A 17,469-nucleotide genomic window follows, 5' to 3' on the forward strand; every position below is an offset into this window, starting at 1 on the left:
AACACAAAAAAAAAAAAGAATAGAGGGAGTAGGCAGTAATGAGTTATATTTTGCCGTAACCCGTAATTGAAAAAAAAAAAAAAAAACATTTTTGATAAGGTAATCAACCTTTGTATCCCATAATTTTTTCAACAAAGATATATCAGTGAAAACTTTTTACCGATAATACAATATTAAAATAAATTAAAATTATTAAATACAAAAAAATAATATCAAGAGCCTCTCAATATTATGCATATGTATAATGCGTAGAGATTACTGTCTTATGACCAAATTACCCTCCAACAATTTTGTTTATTACAAACTCTATTAGCTTAATGTGAAATTGAGATTTTTAATATGAATTTGTTTGGTAAAATATAGTTAATGACCGATAGTTTATAGTTGATGACGGATAACTTTTAGCTGATTGTTGATAGCTTATGACTGATAGCTGATAAGTTATTGCTGATAGTTGATTACTGTTAGCTTATTGATGATAGCTTATGTGATAAAATCATTGGTCATACGACTCATACCAAACAGAGCCGTAATATAGTGTTATGAACACACTATTTAACACACATTTCAACATTCTCTTTTACCGGTTAAAATTCATATGGGTTCCATAAAAAATGTGGGTCCCATATAAATTTTATGGGACACATATAAATTTTAACCAATAAAAGAAAGTGTGTTGCGATGTGTGTGTTAAAGAGTGTGTTGCTAGCACTGAAGGTATGAAAACACAAGAAGGGGGGGTTGAATTGTGTTTTAGATAAGTTAAAAACTTTTTAAAAGTTTTCAACTCAAATAAGATAGCAGCGGATAAAACAAGTAAACACAATAAAGGAGATAAGAGGAAGAGAAAGCACACAACAGATTTATACTGGTTCCTCTCACAAAACGAGAGTAGTCCAGTCCCCTTGCACTTCCAATGGATTTTACTATAATCACACAAGATTACAATTGTTGAAGCACTCAGCAAGAGACTTCTACACAATGCTCAAGCACACAGCAAGAGACTTCTCAAACTTAAATAAAGTATATCAGATTTAGAGTTAATACAATACTCTTGAAAGAACCTTAATAACAAATACAATGAGTACTAAAAGACTTCAAAGTACTTTGAATAAAACTGAGATTCAAGGTTCAGAGGATGAGAGTTTGTATTGACAGTTTGAGTGTTCAAAAGAGCGTGCGCGTGTGTATGTTCTTCAAGGATGAAGTGAATATATATAGTCCAAGATGACGCTCCAGTAAATTATGACCGTTGAGCAAAGATCAATTTGCCCAGATAACATTATCTTTGCAGTCTGAGGTGAAAGCAACGTTTGCAGACCAAAGTGGTAGTGAGGTTTCTCTACTTTGTCACGGCAGAAGGTGTTTATACCAAACAGAGAAACTTTCACAGTTTGACTTCTAAATTTCACAACAGTGGAATAAGGTTAAACAACTTGCTTGTTCATTTGAATATCTTAAACCAATCTTGAGTAAGGTCCTTGTAGCTTGGCTCCAACGTTCTCTGATTTAGCTGACATGAAAGAGACTTCTCAGGCACACAGTTCATGGTTATCTTCTGAAGTCATGTTGCTTCTGAATGACTAGCTTTCAGAGGCAGAATGATTCAGAACCAAATGACATTGCTTCTGAGTCTGCTTCTGAACTTGTTTGCCAATTTCAGAGCTGTGGTTATCAGAGGTTACTAATAACGGTCCTGCACACTAGTTTGAGAAATTAGTACTACCAATTGTTCATTTAATACTTATTGTTATCATCAAAACTTTATAGATTTAAAACATGGGGCTTCAGAACCAATTTTGTTCAGCACTCGTCGTGAAGAATTTGTCCTTGTGAGCTTTGTTCAGTTGATACGAAGGTCGCATGGCTACTAGACCTTTAAGGTGGAATTTATAGTCACTAGGCTATTAGACAAAAAAAATTACGAGATGGACCAACACTGTAAATTGTCCGCCCGTAGATCTTAGTAAAACTTATAATAATGAACCACCAACACTTGATTTATTTTACCTTTCTTCATCTTCTTCCCTCTTCTCTTTCTTCATCTCCATCACTATGCATCTTCATGATATTAATAAAAAAATCCATAAATTTTTCTTCAAAATCCAGAAAATCATCATCTACAAAATCGAGAAAAAAATAAACCCATGGATTTGCAATGAGTTCATCATAGCCATTTTGCACCACCTCGAATACTTCTTGTGCTTTGTTCCGCTGTCGCACACAGGTCTAAAATGAGCAAAACTGTAATTTAGGAAAGCGACACTCGAGTCGTATCGTAAGGACTCTCAATCAGTTTAGCTAATTTTAGAATCGATAAAACTATAAAATAGGGGTTTTTAGTTTCAAATAACAGTTGCAAGTAATGAGGAATTCACTTGATAAAAAGGCGATCAATCCACTGGTATAGGCAAACTTCGTTTATTCTATCTACCACCGGTTCTCGATAAATATTCATTCATATGTCTATGCCCTCGTTGATCATAAAAACTAATTAAACAATCTGTAATCAACTTTATACGAAATTCATTTGATTAAGCATCAGAATGTGTTCAACTAACCAGGGCAGTGAACAAGCGTCATTGAGAACACAATTAATATCATATCAGTTTCTATTCAGACCAATTTAAACAAGCAATGAATTAATTCAAATAATCTCAAGGCACAAAACCGAAGCAGATTGAGTAAGCATCAATATAATCAAATTTTATGCAAAATATGAAATATGAGACTCGAAATTGATAAAGAAAACAATTGACATATAAACGAATTTAGCATAAATAATCTGAACCTTAAGAATTCATAAACGAAGTACCCACGCACTAGTGGATTAATATAGGGTTTTAGTTTTCTATGACAAAGGAAGCAGGAATCATAGTTTTCTTTGTAATTTTGTGAACTGAATAGCATAACCCTAAGCTGCATTTTGCTTAAATAATACAGAGGAAATTGGGATCTAAAAGCATCAGGCCGAAAAACATAAGTTTGACCCAAAACTAATATATTATTATTATTAAGTCTGGAACGAAAACAAAATTATTTAACTTATCTGCACTCCGAATTGGCTTCTGACATCAATATTAAACTTGTAGCTTTTTGTTTTGGTTTTCCAACGGATATTCGTGCGCCTCAATCGGTTTAGCTCAAGTTATGATCTGCAGAGTAAGAAAGTTTTAAATTATGATTTATTCAAAAAATAAGTAATGAAAATAAAAAAGCAAAATTAAACTAAAAAGGGTAATTACCACACAGAAGATGAATGTACACAGAGCTCAAACTCTAGGGCAAGGATGAGCGTAGGATAGGCACTTGTGATTCTTGCACACAAAGCAAAACTCAACTAACTAGGATATGAAATGAAAGAGATGATAGATGGAGTATTGTTGCAATCAAATTCTCATTAGTTATGAAAAGGGTAATTACAAAACATCTATTTATAGCATTGCCGTATTAGCCAAGTAACTAACACAAGCTACTCTAACTAACTTAACCACACGATTAAGGCTCTAACTAACATAAAACGAGTTGGTTATGAATTAGTATAACATAACATTGTCATTTCTAACAATATTTCCAAGAGTGATACCACTTTGAACATCATATATTACTAATAAGTGGTCCTTACACTGTCATCTACTCCTTCCGTCCCAAAATAAATGACATGATTGCAGGGGCGGATCTGTTGTATTTATAAATAATTTTAAGTAGTTTTGTATATATATATATATATATATATATATATATATATATATATATATATATATATATATATATATATATATATTTATACAAATATTAATGTAAATATTAGTTTAAAGTTTATTATTGATAACTGTAAGTCTCTCATCGCGTCAAAAAAAAAAACTGTAAGTCTCTCGTATACATATTAGCTTAAGTATTGGTGCAAATATTAGTTCATAGTCTATTATTGATGATTTCAAGTTTTTAGTTATACATGAAGTATTATTTTAAGCTATATAGTTTAATTTTATAATAATCAACTTTAATTTTAAGCTTATCAAAAAAAAAAAAACTTTAACTTTTTTGCCAAAAAATAGTTGACAACTAATTGAATTTATAGGATTGGGTAAAATTAGCAATTGAACTAGCATATAAATATGATATGACATAGAAAAAATGTTTAATTAATATATAGTTTTTTCAGGTAAGATAATACGGGTAAAATTGGAATAAAAATTAAATGCGGGTAAAATTGAAATAAAAATTTATAAGTTATATGTTGATTGAATTAAACAAGTGATATGCATGATTTAACATATACTCCGTATTCAATAAATTATAGTTATTTTTTTTTTCGAATAGAAATTTTGTGGATTTTTAGTTTGTTGGTTTCTTTTTTTGAATAAATACTTTCTTGTTTGTTGTTCTTTTTTTGGATATACATGTTGTATTAATAGTAATTTCACATATTGTTTGTTGTTTAAATGAATTATTATGAGGATGAAAAAAATTTGAATGCCTAAATTTTTTTAGCCCCACTAGAAATTTATGGTTGGGTCTGCCCCTGCCTGTTTGACCACAGTTACGTTTGTCAATGCACATTTTTAATCGTTAATATCTTTAGTTATGTATTATTAAATATTATAAAAATTGTATATTTTGAAAATACTCATCGAGACAAATCAAACAACATCTCATATGATAATATTTGCATGTATATATTAGTAGAAAAATAAGGTCTCAAAGGAGATCATATGAATAGTATATCAAGTCAAAAAAAGGTCATTTATTTTGGGACGGAGGGAGTAATACTTATGTAACTCATATATATTTTGCTCTAATGGTGATACCGCTTTGAGTATCATACATTATTAACAAGTGATCTCTTCTATATTTATTTTTTTAAACTTAATTTGATGATACGACACCTTAAAAAGATATCGTATCATTGATTTTAATACTCTCAATGCCACGTCATGAAACTTTAATAATTAAAATAAAAAAAGGTATGTATCATTAAGCTATGAAACCCTCTTTTATTCTCTTATCGGAGATGCTCTAAATATAGGTATATTAACTATGATGTGGTGTGGGTCATTATCTTTGACCTTCCTCTTTTGGTTATGAATTTTATTATACATAACATTGCCATGTCTAAGTACCATCCTTATTACCACAAATACACTTCCTAATTAAATTATATAGTGACCCAAAATGAAAATTTTCCTTTATTCAGTCAATTTCTTTTTCCTTTATCAACAAAAAGAAAGTAAGCAATTTATCTGCCTCATTCAAGCTAAAGAACCAAAAATAATAAACGCCCTTCTTTCCCTTGTGTATATTTCTTTTTATTTTAATTTTTAGTTTAATTTTTAATTATGTATAGCTCTTTTTCTTTGTTCAATTCATAAAAAAGAAAATTTTCTTTCTCTTTACCCAAGCACGGGTATGGAAAATGAATCTCTTTTCTCTTTTTAAGTTAGTACTACTAATCACAAAAAATCTATTTTTTAAATAGGGAAAAGCACTTCATGAAAGTGAGATTCCCAAGTGATAATCATGTGAGAGCTATGAAGTTTCAAACTTTCAAGGTTGGCCTTTTATTTAATTATTATTGTGATTATTAAACTAATAGTATTTTCTTTCATAGAATATATCAAAGTGGGTTACCGTAAATTATTTCAAAAATCTTTAACTTTGCTTATTGTTTTCCATTGGTCCCTTCAACGGAAGGTTAACTCAAATGCATAGCTAAATAAATAGAGAAAAATAGAGAAAAATGCCAACCTCGTCGTGACTTGATAATAATATAGAAAAGCGTGAATGTTGCGGGACCACGAGTTTGAGAAAAATGGAACATAGTAGTTTATAATTTATTTATGATAATAATAAAAAGGAAAATGTTAAACAGTGTCCCCGGGCACTGTTTAAGGAACTAAATATAGTAATATCATATTGAAGTTTGTGCAGTCAACGTCTCGAAAGTCTAAAAAGTGTTATTTTCAATTTTAAAATTTCTTTTTTTGATTTCCTTAACCAGTGTCTCGGGGGCACCGCTTAGCATGACCCTAATAAAAATAAAGCTGAAAAAGTTACAACAACTCCATGTGAATTTCTTTTGCTAAATATATTGCTAATATTGTAAGCTTACTTAACTAATTAATCCATAAGCATACCTAGATATATGGAATTTTAACAAACTCCGTTGACAATCTGCCTCACTAAGACCATCATTGCAAAATGAACCTACATTTGTATTTTACCTATCCATCTGCATGTCCAAAGATTAATTACTTAATATTTTTTTTGGTAAGTTTTAATTAATAATTACTATGATATTGGATGTGCTTGTTTTAGTTTTTTTTAAAATGATTTTAATTTATTTTTTTAAATTTTTTTTTATAGTTTAAAAATATTTTTCTTAGAAATGGATGTTGAACCTAATTCACCCCTACAAAACTGATTTGTAAAGGGATGATTGACTCCTACTTATAAACCCTTGTTCAGGTCATCTCACATTTGATGTGAGACTTCTTAACATATCCTCTCACGCCCAACACTCTTGGGCTTAGTGCATGGATATAAATCGTGGGTGGTCCGATAGTGAGTGGTCCAGCGGATGTTAGAGAGGCTCTAATATCATCTTAGAATTGGGTCTAATTCATCCCTACAAAACCGGCTTGTAAGGTGAGGATTATCTCTTACTTATAAACCCTATTTTAGGCTATCTCGCATCCGATGTGAGACTTCTTAAAAAAATTTAGTGTATTATTTTTTGCATTAAAAATATTTTAGTAATGAATTTCTCTACAAAAGTTTCAAATTAAAAATTGGCTTAAATAGCTACTCTTAAAATGTCATTTTAAGTATTTTATTTTATCATTTTATTATAAAGTTTTTTGGATTATAAAATTTCAAAAACTTCTCTTAAAAATAAGTTATTTTAAATAGCTTTAGCTTGTATCTGGGTATTCAATCTTCTCTCTTTGATAAAGTAATTGCAGCTATGCATGCTATTGAAATTGCTCATCAAAATCATTGACATAATTTTTGGCTGAAATGCGACTCTACACTAGTGATGGATGTCTTCAATAATCACCATATAATTTTTTGGAAGCTTAGAAATCGTTGGTATAATTGTATCTATTTCTGCTCCCTTATGAACTTTAGAATTTCTCATATTTTTAGGGAAGGAAATTGTTGTGCTGATAAGCTTGCAAATTTTTGTTTAACGTCTCGGGAAGATCACTAGTGGGATAATGTTCCTAATTTTATTGGTGATGACTTTTTTCGCAATAGGACATTTTTGCCTTCTTATAGATTCAATTGATTGTTTTTCTTGGGTTTTAGCCTAGTCCCCCCAATGTTCAATTGCTTTGTTTCAATAAATTTTTATGTGTGGTGCTGCAAATGATTGGTGGTGCTTGGGGTGTCAACATAGTTGGGATGTCAAGTTTCTACAACTGATGTCTTTGCACTACACTAGCCTTTATATATATAAAAAAGGTTTAAATGCAGTTTTGCCCCCTCTGTTTTGATTAAATCGGAATTTGACCCCCTGTTTTAAAATGCGGACTTTTACCCCCCCTGTTTTATAATTTTTTGGATTTTGCCCCCCCTAAAATTCTGCTTTCGATTCACAACTTCAAAGCTTCACACACAACTCAATTTGGATCAATAATTCACCAAACGGATATCGAAATGACCGTAATCGAGTTATCTTTCCACAGAATCAAACCCCACTAAATTTGGAGTTACAAAAAGAGATTAATTACCATTTTAGTGAAAGTATGTCCCCCAAAATTCTGCACAAAATCTGCTTTCGAGTCACAACTTCAAAGCTTCGCACACAACTTAATTTGGATCAATAATTCACCAAACGGATACCAAAATGACCATAATCGAGTTAGTTTTTCAAAGAATCAAACCCCACTAAATTTGGAGTTACAGAGAGAGATTAATTATCATTTTAGTGAAGGTCTGTCAAATTACTAATTTTGCAGAAATCTACTTATGACCTTCAAATTCAACATCGTCTACCAAACACATCGTAACTCCAAATTTGACGAAATTTAAATGAAAACAAGGGTAATTTCGTTAGCTTTCCGGACATGTAAATACTATTGAAAAATGAGCTAAAGGGTGAGAGACATGACAAAAATACTACTAGTAGTAGTTCCATACAATAATTGATTTGGACAGACCTTCACTAAAATGATAATTAATCTCTCTCTTTAACTCCAAATTTAGTGGAGTTTGATTCCGTGGAAAACTAATTCGATTACGGTCATTTCGGTACCAGTTTGGTGAATTATGGATCCAAATGGAATTCTGTGTGAAGTTTTGAAGTTGTGACTCGAAAGCAGATTTTGTACAGAATTTTGGGGGACATACCTTCACTAAAACGGTAATTAATCTCTCTTTGTAACTCCAAATTTAGTGAGGTTTGATTCTGTGGAAATATAACTCGATTACGGTCATTTCGGTATACCTTTGGTGAATTATTGATCCAAATTGAGTTGTGTGCGGCACTTTGAAGTTGTGACTCGAAAGCAGAATTTTAGGGGGGACAAAATCCAAAAATTTATAAAACGGGGGGGGGGGGGGGGGGGGGGGGGGGTAAAACTGCATTTAAGCCAAAAAATAATAATTTTTTAGAGATAACTTTTTAAAAAATTGTGGTTTTTATTAAGTTAAAACATGAATATTTAAGTTATTGAATGTCAAATCACACTTTTTTTTTAAACATAGGAGGAAAGCCAAAATGACCGACCTCTAGAAATTTAATATAAAAAGGGAGAAAGATACATAGGAGGGGGAAACAGACAAACCTTCCCCAAGGTTAAGAAAAACGAAAATTAGGCAGACCAAACCTATTACTAACAAGGTCACTCCTAAATAAAATAGGGCATCTATCAAACCATAAGCTATCATTAATGTCAAGGCCTAACTTAGCTAATAGCTAGCTTATCTACAACGGTATTCCCTTCCGTAAAGATATGAGATACAACAAAATACATATTTCTCACCAAAAGCAAGCAATTGTTCCAACGGTTTCCGGGGCTTCCAAGGAATGACTAGCTGAGACTTGAAATTTAGAGTAACAAGTTTGGAGTCACTCTCAAGCCAAAGCTGATTCCAACCTCTCCTTTATGCAATCTCAATAGCGGTAATTGCACCAATAAGCTCGGCAGAAAAAGCATCACACACCCTAAGCTGGATTTGAAGCAAAACAACCTAGATCATTCGCTTGATTATCTCTAAATTAAGATGCCACCACAAGCTGAAGGATCATGGTTACCTTTAGAAGCATCATCCGAGTTACACTTTACCCAACAGAGAGGTGGGGGGGCTGCCAAATAATCTCGGTAATGACCAGTGCTTTAGATAAATGATTTCGAATATTGAAAACTTTTAAAATACAAAAATCAGTCATTGCATGACCTGAAGACAATGCAGTCATATTTCCAAACAAAGAAGCATGTTTTGTCTCATGCTTACATTTTACAGATCAAACGGACCCTAAATGTATTGGTTCGTATAATTAACCATATCGGAAGGTAGGCTTCAAATTTAAGCAATATCAAAATATAGGATCCGAGATTATATCCATTTCGGAACGTAGGATTCAATGCAAAGTGGGACCAAATTTCGGAGTATTTTTGAGGCATAAAGAGCAATTTTCATTAACTAAATATAGGGCTATGTAGTAAGCAGGTTAATTCGGCCAAATTAGGCCCAAAACATTACGGTCAATCCATGACTAGTTTTTTTTTTTTACTAAAGAAAATTCATGACTAGTTTTTTTTCTTTACCATCATTCCAAGACTAGTTGTTGTCTCGTTGAAGAGACGCTTATAAAAAAAATAGTTGTCGAAACATCTTTTTTAATTTGTTAATTTTTCTTTTCATTTTTATTATTTTTTTTTGGATGAAAAAAAAATTGTATTCTATGAATCTATAATGATGAAAGCGGGTTCAGTTGGACGGGTTTGGTTGAGTATGGGTCAATATTGGGTCATGTTAGTTTTTTAGTCTAATCAACATTTTGAGTATCTTTATATTGAATTTGCTATAAAATTTATTTTTGTCATTCTATTTCATTTTTCGCATGCCTACAAAATTATTAAAATATTCTCATCTGCTATTTAAGTAACGGACATTGTACAAATCATGGTAGTGAAAAAGTAAATCTCCTGTGTTATTTGCATACATTTTTTTACTAACACTATACCGACAAGTGACAAGTCCACAACCAATATGTTATAGGTCAATTTGAGTTTTGCATAGAAAAGTAAAATGAAGCCACCGACTGTATAAAAATACGGTGTGGTTTTCAAAATGTGCGTTCATACAAGTTTTCTCTTTGCTATATACAATACATTTTCCCCTACCTCCACAATTTACACTTTACCCTAGTTTCTCTATCTCCATAGCTAATATCATTTTCCCCTACCATGATTTTTCTTTCAAAAAATAATATGAATTTTTTTAATGATCATATATTATATCATTTAACACATTACGTCACCAATTTTTTTGATTCAAAATATGATGCAGGAACCAAAAGTGCCATATTCTAAAATAGAGAGCAAATCTATAAGATGATGAAAATAGAGGATCAAACTTGTAATTAAACATTTCTTTTTTAACTCCCCTTCATGCATGTACAAGATTCTTAAATTGATTTTTTATATTTTTTAACAATGAAAATATAAAAAAATATTTTCATTATTTTTAAGAATGCATTATATTTCTAACTATATATTCTTTGGATCACAACTGTTCATTTTAAGAGTGTCATATATTCTCTTCTATTTTTTTTTTTGACTAAAAGTCTCGCATATTATTATTAACAAGTTATTATAAACGTATATTTTAAAAAATTAAATAAAATACTATATCAATTTAGATGAATGAATATCGTTTAATTTTAATAAAAAATTAAAACATAAAATGTTTTTACCAAGTAAATGAGGCTTAAAATGCATCAAATGCACTCATTTCTTCATTATCCAAGCTTTAAGTACTATAATTGCAAAACAAACAAAATTAAGTAAATACTCCTAATAGTTCCGTGTTTTTTTAAAAGGACTTTTGTGAATAGGCGTTGTCTAAAGGTTGCGGTTTATTAACATTTTGTAGTAGTGCTCGTTAAGATCGTTCCACTACATCGACAAGTGTCAACATGTTACCATAGAGATATATGCACACAATCTCTCAAAGCATGGAAGATCGTTTTGTCTATTGGGGACTTTTTATTGCTTTGAGTGGGATAGTCACTCTCTCTCAAGTGTCAACATGTTATATGCACACAATCTCTCGAAACATGAATGATATCGTTGTGTCATATGCTTTAAGATTCCAACTTCTCATATGCTTCTATCGTTGAATTATGTGCGGCCCTTTTCAGCTTCACAACTAAATACATCAATTCTACAATGAATCTAAAAAGTAATATATATATATATATATATATATATATATATATATATATATATATATATATATATATATATATATATATATATATATATATATATATATATATATATATAATCGGAGGGAGTAGTATCTTTGTGGTTTTTACGACTTATACTTTTATATGCAATATAATTTTCAAATTTAATAATTATATATCAAAATAATTTTTGTAGTCCACTCAAACTATTTTTCTAGTTTCACCACTATTTAAAGAAACCAAAACTCTTACTATTGGATTTTTTTTTTTTTTTGCTTTTACCATCAGTTTAATCAGTTTCGGGGATCAGTTCTAAAATTAAGTGGTTTCAATCCTCTTTCGATCGTAGTTGTGGGGATCGAACCGTGATTCTCTCTACGTCTCTTACCAATGAATTAATTCATGGTTTATATATTATTGATACATCCAACCAATTGATTCACTTGCCAAAATGATTCATTCATTCATTGCAATTGATGTACTACTCCGTCCCAAAATATAAGCAAAAGGTGGTCAACAAAAGTGGATGTATTTGGTCCAAATTTTTAACTAAATACATCAAGTTTCTTTGACCCACTTTTACTTATATTTTGGGACGGAGGGAGTACATTAGATGACAAGTATATGCTTCTCAATATTCCTCAAATATATAAATGGCAGGTACAATGTAACGATGGAAAATGTGACAAAGAAAACGTACGCATACCAACTACTACACTACATGACTGCGGCAAACCGCAATGGACTCAAATTCTTTTGTTGTTTTTTCAAAAAGAAGAAAGTATTCTATCTTTGTCTTTCACGAAGTGCTCACTAAACTCCAAAAACTCAAACGGCCTAACAAAAACAGAAAAGTCATAACGCGATGGTATGTATGTTCTCGTTGCACCAAGTTTACGTTTGGTTGAAGAGACAAAATTGATGGACATTTTTGAATGTTTCTAAGTAAAACTAATTTTGTCTCTAAAATTAGTTCTAAACCTAAAATTTGAAGTTTTTGTCCTTTACGATTTATCATTGGTTTAAATATGTTTTTAGTTCCAATAAAATGATGACCTCCTAAATTTATTCTTTATTTATTGTATATTTAGACCTTGAAAAATTATCCTGATTTAGATTTGGTCCATACTATTAAGTTTTATTAAGTTTTAGTATATAAACTTTATATGATATTTTGATCATGCCTTCAAAAAATTATCCAAAATTTTAAGAGTTTAATCGTAATTAAACAAATTTAATTTTAGTAGAGACTATAATTATGTGCAATAAAAAATGTATAAGGATTAAAATATAATAAAAATTAAGTAAGGATTAAACTTATAAGTCCCCGTGAGCTTAGTTCAGTTGGTAGAGACATCACATTTTATGTTCAGAGCCCGAAATCGACCCGAGACACTTCATTTATTCACCTTTAAGGTGGATTTTTTAGCCACTAGGCTACTTGACAAAAAAAAAAATTAACTTTTTTTTTTGACTAAAAAAAACATATATAATGATAAAAACATATACAATCCTTCATTTTTCCTCTTCATTAACAATTTAACGTTAAATTAATTTACTTTTAAAATGTAACCAAAGATATAGTCATTCAAGTAACTTTAACAAATTTATTTTATTTTATTTTTTTGGTTTTTCACCACCAGTTGAATTTGGTTCGGGGGTCAGTTCTGGCATCAAGTGGTTTCAGCCCTCTCCCGATCGCAGTTGCGGGGAATCGAACCGCGGTCCTCCCTACCAAGTTCAGCGCCAATCAGCACTGAACCAACTAACGATTGGTTTAACAATTTTTTTTTACGTAATCTAGTGGTTAGAAGTTTCATCTTTAAAATACATAAATGAGGTATCCGAAATTTGAACACTGACCCTATATATATAATGCAATGTTCTTATCAACTAAATTAAGTTAAAAAAACCTAACAATTTATTTAAAATCGTCTTTTAATTTATTCAAACTCTACTGAAATAATTCTTCATCATGCATTATTTAGTTTCTAACGGAATTTCAAATTCAAATGTTTTTTTTTTCTTCTGGACCATATGGCAAAAGACAAACAAATTGTGATGTACCAAAAAAAAAAAAGACAAACAAATTGTCATTTAATTAATATTTTAGTTAAACATTGGCGCTAGTCATCAATGAAGTGTGTTATCAATAATTTTATTATTAATATGTTATTTTTAGAAAAAAAAATTACTCTTTAACCTTATTAAAAATCAATGTATCTCGTTTATCTTTTTCAATGAACCTAAAACCAAATATTTTTTTAATAATAAAAACTAGAAGACGTATTTAAAACCAAAAGTTCCAGATTGATTTTAAACTTGAACATACAAAAACTACAAAAAAAAAAAAAAATTTGCTAAAAAGAATTTGCAATCCATTTGAATTTCTAGCATGCCCTATTTAATTATATATTTTTTATATTAATTTTTTGGGGAAGATGCCTCGATAATCCAGAGTTCGGCCATGAGATAAATAAATTCATCAACAATTGTTTTCTTCATGAATTAAACTCGAATTCTCCTAACAATTTATCCTAAAAAAATTCATTAATCACTTAAATATAATGTTTTTTTTTACAATAATATAATATCTTTGTTAAACATGGCCTATTTCTTACCCAATAAAAAAAAACATGGCCTATTTAAAAGTAAAAACAGACACCAATTTTCTAGTATTATTGTATGGCCAAGTCTGGGAAAGTCTAGTATTATTGTATGTCTTTCAAATAAAATGAAACAGAATCCTGTAGTTCATGCCTTCATGGGGAGGATCTTGTCTTGTCCCCACCATACAGACGACAAAGGATGAGAAATCCAATTGCCAAACGCAATCAACAACTGCAAAGCCAACAGTATGTATAATATAACATAACATCCACGTTTTTGTCTTTGTAAAAGACACAAAGACTCACTTTCCTACCTCGTTTTGACCGATTTTTTGTACAGTACGTACAGGACTCTTCTTATTCTCTTCCCACCCCCACGTGTGTTTCATTCACCTTAAAATCTTCTCTTTTCTCTTCCAAAAAAACCTCTTTTTCTTCTCCTCCAATTCAATGCCTCTTCACCTCTCTTAACTAACGGTATGTCTCTAATCTCTCTCTCTCTCTCTCTCTCTCTCCCTCTCTTGTTTAGTGAGAAACATGGAAAAAACTGAATTTTCAAAATGGGTTTAAAGGATTTAACCTCCTTAATGATCCATGCTGCTTCAAAATACCATTTTTCTTCAAAGTTGAAGTCTTTCAATTTTCATAATGTTTCAATATGATCCACTTTTTTTTTTTTACATAGAAAAAATGATAAGTCATTGAAAACTCATTCACACAAAGTGGAGTGACGGGGTTCGAACCCCAATCATGACGTACGATCTAGCAATTTTGGCATTTCTGCCCGTTGAGCTAGGATTTGAGGACATATGATCCACTGTTCTAATTCCCTGTTGTTGAATTTTGTGTTTTTAAGTTTCTAATTTCTGTTTTTTATGTTTTTAATAATCAGATAAACTTGTCTATTGGATTAATTCTTCATATATCAATGAAGGGTGAAACAGTAAATGTTACATGGCTTAGTGGTTTTTGGCCAGTTCAACGCAAGATTGGTTCAGAAGACAAAGATGGAATTGGAATTATGGCATTTGAAGTTGCAGGGTTGATGTCAAAGGTTGTTAATTTTTGGCATTCTTTGAGTGATAATGAAGTAATGAATCTAAGAGAATGGATAGTAAATTCAGTTGGTGTTAAAATGCTTGTTTCTGATGATGAATATTTCTTAATGGAACTTACATGGAATGAGATTCTTCATAATTTTCAATCTATATCACAATCTGTTGCAAGGTTAGGTAAAAGGTGTAAGGATCCAATATATCATAGTTATGAAAGTTTTGTTCATAACCCATCTCAAAATTATGTTCAATGGTCAGGTTGGGAATATAGATTGAAAAAGATGGAGAAAAAAGTGAAGAAAATGGAAAGATTTGTTACTTCTATGTCACTTTTGTCTCAAGAGCTTGAGGTGTTAAAAGAGTGTGAACAAACTTTAAGGAGAATGAAGTTAAATCGCGACATGGTTGATAAGGCAAAATTGGTCGAGTTTCAGAAGAAGGTTATGTGGCAAAGGCAACAAGTGCAAAATGTAAGAGATTTGTCTCCTTGGAGTAGAAGTTATGATTATATTGTTAGGTTGTTAGCAAGATCATTGTGCACAATTCTTGAGAGAATCATATTTGTGTTTGGAAATAGTCATTTACCAATTGAAAACCAACAAAATGATTCCTCAAGAACAATGAACTATACTAACAATCGTCTCGGCCGCAACAATTCTTTCCCGGCGGCTCTCAATGTCATGCAATCTTCGGTTCATCCTTCTGAGACGAATCTAAACGAATTTTTTTCAGGACCTATTGGAAGAAAGAACAAGAGCAAGAAAAAGAAGAAAGTGCAACAAGTGCTTCAATCACAAGATTCATGTGAAAAGCTTCTTTCTTCAGAAGGAAAGCAATTGAAGTATATTGGATCCTTCAAAGGTTGCATATCAATTCAAAACGATTCCGATTACCATGTAGTACAGAGTTGTATTCCATCTAACGGTGGTTCTACGCGGAAAAACATCGATGTGAAAACAAAACCGGTAGTTAATAAATCGTCTTTCTTCCATAGAAGTAGAGTTTATTTTAAACTATCACTCAAGGAAAAGTTAAAGCCGGTTCCATCAACCCTCGGTGAAGCAGCTTTAGCTCTACATTATGCAAATGTGATTGTATTAATAGAGAAGATCGTGTCATCACCTCGCGCGAACATGATCGATGTTCAAACGAGAGACAATCTTTACAATAGGCTACCAACGACTATAAGAACAGCTCTAAGGAGTAAGCTTAAATGGTATGCCAAAGGTAAGCTTGAAACAGAATGGAATGTGGTACTGACACAGATATTGGAGTGGTTAGCTCCACTTGCACACAACATGGTAAAGTGGCATTGTGAGAGGAATTTTGAGAAGGAATATACTAGTTTGAAAGCAAATGTTTTACTTGTACAGACTCTTTACTTTGCAAATCAAGCAAAAACTGAAGCTGCAATGGTTGAACTCCTTGTTGGTCTTCATTATGTATGCAGGATTGATAAAAAGCAGGTTCTAGATCGTTTAAGAAGGAATTAGTTGTGTAACAAATGTTTGTATATACTATGTTTCATATTGAAGGACTTTACAAGTAGAATAGTACAGAACAAATAGTTGAATCATAGTACAATATTTTGTTTTGTATATGGATACTTTTTTTAGTAAATCAAATGATTCCTATATGATATTGCCATTGTGCTAGAATTGAATATACCTAATGAGAAACTCTAATTTTCAAATCTTATCTTATAATCTTATCCTTATCCTTATCTTATCTTATCTTATAAAAACTAAGGAAAGCGGGCGCAACCATTAACCCTAATTCAATTCCCTCCAACTAATATCCTCATTTAAATTTCAAATTTGCAGATTAAATGTTGATCTCTTATAAAAACTAAAACTAAGAAAATGGGGACCTAACAGAAATATCCCTCCAAAGGATAAAAGAGGGGCATGTTCCTCTTGTCCATGTTAGTCCTTATCAAGCATTTCAACTTTTAGCAGAACAGAAGAACAGAGGAAGTTCCCACATAAACTTTGTGTACTACAAGCTTGCACTTAGAAGGCCAAACCTTAGTTGCTCCAACCATCAAGTTTGGTAGCATGTGATAGTCCCATTTGTGCATGGGAAAATCTCATTTGGGTAGAATCCATTTAAGTTAGTCATAATGTTCCCAATTTGGCCACAAAAATCCTCTCGTCGATTACCATAATGTTCCCAACCATGACCTTTAAAGAACACCAATAGGAACTTTATGAATAATCGACGATAGATTATGTGGCTGTTTGCAAATGAAACGGTGAAAATAACAAAAGATAAACATTGAAAGAAAAATTTATCACAAGGGTGTCAATTTATATAATTCATCGAGGCTTGTGATTGGTTGATGATATGTCACAGTTTGATTGCAACAATTTTTTTTAACTGT

General features: G+C 31.2%; 1 protein-coding gene across 1 annotated transcript; it reads left to right on the forward strand.

The window, feature by feature from the left end:
- Nucleotides 1-14,257: 14,257 nt before the first annotated feature.
- LOC123924874 (protein PSK SIMULATOR 1-like) lies at nt 14,258-16,720 on the forward strand. Its single transcript, XM_045977855.1, has 2 exons — nt 14,258-14,508; nt 14,924-16,720. The coding sequence occupies exon 2, from the start codon at nt 14,960-14,962 to the stop codon at nt 16,577-16,579; it is 1,620 nt and encodes a 539-aa protein (XP_045833811.1). The 5' UTR covers nt 14,258-14,508; nt 14,924-14,959; the 3' UTR covers nt 16,580-16,720.
- Nucleotides 16,721-17,469: the final 749 nt, after the last annotated feature.

Source organism: Trifolium pratense, linkage group LG1 (genome assembly GCF_020283565.1).
Source record: "Trifolium pratense cultivar HEN17-A07 linkage group LG1, ARS_RC_1.1, whole genome shotgun sequence".
NCBI classification, from domain to species: domain Eukaryota; kingdom Viridiplantae; phylum Streptophyta; class Magnoliopsida; order Fabales; family Fabaceae; genus Trifolium; species Trifolium pratense.

What these genes read in the sequence shown, in the direction of transcription:
- LOC123924874 (XM_045977855.1), top strand. Translation starts at nt 14,960, where the DNA reads ATGAAGGGTGAAACAGTAAATGTTACATGGCTTAGTGGTTTTTGGCCA.